The sequence below is a fragment of the Meleagris gallopavo genome, chromosome 7 (genome assembly GCF_000146605.3).
Source record: "Meleagris gallopavo isolate NT-WF06-2002-E0010 breed Aviagen turkey brand Nicholas breeding stock chromosome 7, Turkey_5.1, whole genome shotgun sequence".
In the NCBI taxonomy this organism is placed as follows: Eukaryota; Metazoa; Chordata; class Aves; order Galliformes; family Phasianidae; genus Meleagris; species Meleagris gallopavo.
Window position 1 is genome coordinate 24,609,240 of NC_015017.2, and position 6,000 is coordinate 24,615,239.

The window sequence follows — 6,000 nt, forward strand, 5'->3', positions numbered from 1 at the left end:
TTGCCACCCACATGCAACCATGGAGCTGGGAGCTGCTGGGACTCACCAGGACGAAGACTCAGGGCGACCTTCTGCGGGGTGATCTGTGTGACATCCAGGTGGCTCTGCCCAGAGCCCTTGCTGCTTAAGGGGATGTTCTTCACCACGCTGCTGCTGCTGCGTGGGTTCTCGATGGCGCCAGCACAACCGTTGGCAATGAGGTTCTGCAGGAAGTCACACCGCGATGGGACAGACTTCGTGCTGCCGAACTCCTGGGAGGTTAAGAACAGACAGATTGGAAGGGGAAGGAGAAGACCAGAAGGTGAATATTCCCATGTGTGCATGAGCTTGGAGGAGCTTGACAAAAGAGAGGACGCAGAACTGTTGCCAAGAGAAGCCAGAGGGCCATGTGCAAGCTGGAGAACAAGGCTGGGGGCTCCAGGGACATACGTCCCCTCTTGCCTGGGTGAGACCACACATCCCAGCACCAGCACCATGGTACCCCCACCTCAAACCACTGCAAAGAGGGCCCTGGACTCTTGCACAGAAAAAATGCCATTGCAGCAAGAGTTCTGTGGGCTGGAGCACAGCTGGAGTGCTCTGACGTGGGCAGGCTGTCTAGGGAAGCTCTGCTGGAGAATAAGGGACTTGGATGAGGGCTTGGATGGGAGGTGTTAGACCAAATCAGCTGCAGGCTGGACATGAAACCAGCAGAAGCAGACTGGAGAGGCAGCTGACACAGAGCTCCCCACAGCACACAGTATCATGGAAGGGACCCTTAGAGGTCATCTGGTCCAACTTCCCCTGCAATGAACAGGGACATCTCCCCACATGCCTCCCCCAGCCCTCCTGCAGCCCCTGGCCAGCCCCCACCATGGCACACAACGGGGCATTGTGTGTGGCAGGCACTCAGGAACAGCCTGGCCTCACAATGCAGCCTTTGGCAGCCAGCACGTCCTATTTGCATGCTGGTTTTAGTTTTATTTTTGAAAAGGCTACAAGGAGCAAGTTGCCCAAAGCTTACTGAATTTTCAAAATCAAATTTCTGCTTATTTCTGTAGTGTAACAGTAGACACAACCATCTTCTGCTTGGGAGCTCAAAAGCAAATACTAAAATCACATAAAATAATGCAAAGAAGATGCTCACAGCCCCTCCTTCAGTTACACAGCCAAAAAAGCAGAGCAGGGTTGGATAAATCCCACTTTCTGTCAATGCTGGAGAGCAGCAAGCGACAGAGGAAACATCAAGGAGGCAGAGGTTGTCTGACTGATGTCAAAGCTCGGGAGTGTCCCCAAGGACAACTTCAGGTCCTGGACACATTTCCTTTGCGTTTCCTCACTACAAGGTCTGAACGCTATTTGAAAAATGCAAGGTTTGCATTCCAGCATGGAGCAGCAATGCCAAGCCTAGGCGACGGCACATCAGATGGATGTGAACATGAATTTCTTGGAACGCACCATGTAAACAGATGGACTGAGAGAGAGGAGGACTGGGACTGTGTAAATCATCTCCAGCATGACAAAATAGAGAGCAGAGTCCCTCCCAGCCAAGAACAACGCCCAGCAAAGCAGTAGGTTTAGGGCAGCCGTGGGGAATAGCTTATCTCAGACATGATTAGTCCTTAAAGGAGTTGGACTCTATGACACTTACAGGTCCCTTCCAGCTTGGGATACTCTACGATTAAATCAGCGAGAAGCCAGCCTTTGTCAAGCACTTCCAGTCACCCCTGAGGCCTGGTCCAAAACCTTTTGATGTTCATGGGATGGCTTGACTTCAAAGGGCTCTGAACTGGGACCCGATTTTCTGGCTGGGATGGGGTAGCACAATGCAGCCTTGGAGGAGGAGGAGGAGGAGGATGTTTCCTCACCATCTATCAGCCCTTAGTAGCACACCCTGCAGCACATCCTGCATTACCAGGAAAAAGGCTCTGGGTATGTGTTTACAGCACTGACTGTCCCACCAAGCCGAGCCACCAGCAACACAAGGGACATGGCTTTCATGGGCTTCCACCTCCTCAAAGCTACTTCAGCCACCTCAGCCCACATTTTGGGCAGGAGATGCTCCTCTTCAGGACAAAGTTGAGAAGAATAACCCAGCTCTCGAGGGGATGCAGAACACCATTTGACAGTAACTGCAAAAGCTCTCACTTCAGCAGCACCTCTGCACTTCTGCAGCTCCCTATCTCTGCTGCTCCTGACCCATTTTCTGCTTAGATTTCTTCTAAAACTGGCCCCAGGGAATTGCCACGAGATGACAATTGCCGAGCTGCACTGGCTCGTGCTGCAGAATGGCATCTGCTCAGAGATCGCACCCTGCAGCTCTTGGTATTGGCTCACACTGCTTGCTGGGCCTGTGCACCAATAAGCAAGCAAAAGGCTATGCATGCAAGCAGATACGAGTTAATGGAGATTAGGCCAACAACGTGACAATTACATGCTCATCAGCTTGGAAGTTTTAAGACAAATTGCTTGGCTCATGCAAGAACAGCATTGGCTATACATAACTCTGACTTCACATGTCCCAGACTATTCCCTACGGTTTTTGCTTTAATCAATTCAATCCTGCATTAATTCAGCAGAAACTATGCTTTCTTTCTTCACTTAGAAAACTGACATGTTCCCTCCAGGAGATCCCTTGATTTTCCTTCCTCATCCTCCAGGCACAAATTCCTGCCATCACAAAGCACAGGGTGCATGCACATCACTGGAAAACATGGGAGAATTCAGTTCACCAAAGAGAAAATTTCTGTTTAATCAATAGGATTTATTAGCATCCCTGGTTTGAGTGCACACACACAAATATACCTACATACACAACCCACGGGTGGATGTACATCCACACAACGTACACACACGCCAGGTATTTTCCCCTGACAGCCCTGTCCCAAGGCACACGCAGGAGATAGCCAGCTACATTTTACACCTCCTCTTTCAAGTGTAATTTAAATAGATGATCCTATTTCAGCTCTGCCTTTCGTAGACATCACAACGCAGAGTTAGAACAAGAGCTCACTAAGTTCCAGCTCGCAGCCTGTAACAGGGACGGCAGCTTTTTAACATGTGGCACTTGGCCAGAAATACCTGGAAGTGCATTTTTAAATAGCTGCTCCAGGCTAAAGGTCAGGAAGGATTACGGAACTTCCTTGTAAACACTTCTCTTCCCTCCCCCGACCCCTCCACTCCATTTGGAAACTATTTTGTTTGGGAACTCTTCCGTTTGCAAGATAAAGAGTCAAGCTGCCAATGCCACAGGCTGACGTACAATGAGTCGTAGTGACCACCAGATCAACATTTCCACTGGCAGCATTTGTAAAACTTGTCTTTTGATGCCAATAATTGAATATATATATATATTATTTTTTTTTTTTTTTTTAAGGCAAACTATTGGGTACCCATAAGTGATAGCCAGCGCTCCTGGATGCAATATCACACTGCAGATTAGCTGCTTGGAACAGGAACTCCTACAGCTGTTTACAAGATGTCTCAAAACAAGATCTACTGCTTCACCCTTTCCCTTTCCCTTCTATGCATCATTCACCCTTCTGGGGAAAAAAAAAAGCACAGGAGCTATTCTGCTGTCAGGTAATGTGGTACTATAGCAGCACAAAGATGCTTTCCTTGGAGAGTTGCAGCTGTGCAGCAGTCAGGCAGTTGGACGCTATGATCTTTGTAGGTCTCTTCCAATTGAACCACTCTATTTAACAAGAGGAGATGATTTCAGACTACAAGATACCCAAAACATAAGGAATGCATTTTTGCTGCAAAGCATGCTGGTAAGCTGCACAGCTATTGCCATAGGTGCAGACACCAGAAGCACTGGTGATCTTCTGAAACAACACAGCAGACTCACAGAGGGGATTTACTTTTGTTGCAGGCCATGAAGCACGTACTGGGATGGCAGCCAGGGCAGAGCCCATGCAGTGACAGTGCCCTATGCAGAGGGGTAGGCAGCAGAAGGAGCAGAAGGAACGTACCTCTTTGGAGCACCAAGCACACTTGGGATGGATGAGGAGACACTCTTCGCAGGATGAGGCGCTTCCACTCGTGCACAGGTTGAGACCTTCAACAAGAAAAGACAGAGAATGGGGTGGGCTGAGCTAAATACACTGCAAATTTGGTGTCATGAGCAGAGAACTTCACACACTAAAAGGCTGGTGGAGAATAAATCTCTCTTCTTATGCTGTATAGAGGTCTTGGTTTCTTTTCCTTCCCCAAGAAATATTTGAAAAGGACAGAAATTGTTTTTGGGGCAGCTGAGAACCACTGAAATATGATTCTAGTGATTACTTCCCTCTTTTTCAATGATGTCTGGTTAATCAAAGAAGGAAATAACATGCTGACAATGCAATAGCTGTGCCACTGGCCCAAAGGTGGCTATCCCCAAACTCCTGAGATGCTGAATTTAAAGTCACACTAGGCACACCCAGCTCCCTCCCAGCATTTCCATCTTAACACAGCCCTAGAAGATATCCACTTCCCCACTGATGATTCCCACAGTTGACTGCTGTCACAACAAATTGCTTTAATTTATGGCAGGATTCACTTCCCCAAGATATCCAGGCTGGACTGTCCAATGACCACACTGTCAGCAGGGCTCTGTGCTGCCAACCAGGGACATGCTTTCTGCTCTGGATACACAGCTATTCCCATCTGCAAACATCCAGCATCTGGGCTGGGAGAGGATTTCAAAATAAAGCAGAATGGTGCAAGTTAAACCCAACGTCAATGGCACAGGGCTCTGAATGCAGCAGTTTGTTTAACCAAGCCTGGGGCCAGGAATGTGCCCTTCAACGGCACTGATGCCCCAGCTGCCCGGGGTTCCGCTCTTAACATCCACTGTCAATACATAATTAAACTGATTTTCAGCCCAGGGGCTGCAGACTCTCCACAAAATGCCTTGGGCGTGAACAGGGAGCTTGCTATTCTTTTCCCTCCCGGATGTCAATAAGAGCACTGTCTGGCCTCTATTTTCAGAGGGCTGCAAGTACTGCAGGATGCCACGTGCAGACAGTGCGGACTCACTGATGGCTGCAGAACCATGCAGGTTTTCATCCTGGGGCAAGGACCTGCCCAAGCATGGAGCAGGACAGGCATTGCTGTCCCTGCTCCAAAGCCAGCCCTATGGCTTGACCCAGCCCTGCACTGAGGCTGGCTGTGCCCTGCCAGGTGGTTCAGCCCAGCGCGGGCTGCAGAGCTGTGCTGGCTGTATGGCTTTCATTCAGGCAGGCTGCTGGCTTTCCTGTGGGCTGAACAAGGGGCTTATTAATTTTTTTCTTGCTGACCGTTAGCGCATACCCATGCGTCTCATTCCTTGTTCACATAGAGTTGTGTTTCAGCTCCTGGGCACTGTGAGAGCCCTAAGTATAAAGATGTAACAGAAAGCAAAACTTGGCTTGTTCAGCAGTTATAGCATGCAGGGAGATTAACACTCACACATCCGAGCCCTACAGCTGCAATGGCTTCCAGCACAGACCAAAGCCTTTCCAAATCTCCTCTCTGAAGCCAATCGTTGCACTCCAGCTACCCAGCAGGCTTCCCTGCCCATCCACCTGGAAATAGGACAGCATTTACCTCTGTTCCTGACTGATGGATTTCAAAATGTTTACTTGGCCACAGTGATGTCTGAATGAAAACTGAGGTCTCCTCCGGTCCGTTAGGTGCCACAACCAAAGGCTGGCAGTGGTGCATCTCTCCATGGGAAATTTCTCCCAGGTGCACTTACTGGGGGTCTTTTCCCCACTTCGGAGCAAAACCAAAATATCTCCAGCATTGTTGTGAAAATTCAGCTTTATTAAGCTGCTGTACTGGGGGTGCAAGCTGAGCTTTCTGAGCTAGAACACAAAGATGCAGCACTTTCCCAGTGATGATTTTTGCTGCACTCAGTTCAGTGCAGCGCACAGTTCAGTGCAGATTTTCATGCTGGATCATAGCGAACCAGGCAAAGGAAGGACCTGGAGATGCCTGTGCTCGTCCACTGGGCAAGGAGAAGAAACTCAGCCCCCTCCACCCAATTAACAAAAC

At 49.1% G+C, this 6,000-nt stretch overlaps 1 protein-coding gene across 1 annotated transcript in view; it reads right to left on the bottom strand.

The window, feature by feature from the left end:
• The window catches only part of LOC104911802 (integrin beta-5), a 29,964-nt gene extending 24,297 nt beyond the window's left edge, over window positions 1-5,667 (bottom strand). Inside the window, exons 1-3 of the mRNA XM_010713917.2 lie at window positions 5,551-5,667; window positions 3,954-4,076; window positions 47-251 (exon numbers count right to left, since the gene is read on the bottom strand). Of these exons, the coding sequence (XP_010712219.1) occupies window positions 47-251; window positions 3,954-4,076; window positions 5,551-5,667 (445 nt within the window). The remainder of the gene's footprint in view (window positions 1-46; window positions 252-3,953; window positions 4,077-5,550) is intronic.
• Between the last annotated feature and the right edge of the window lie 333 nt (window positions 5,668-6,000).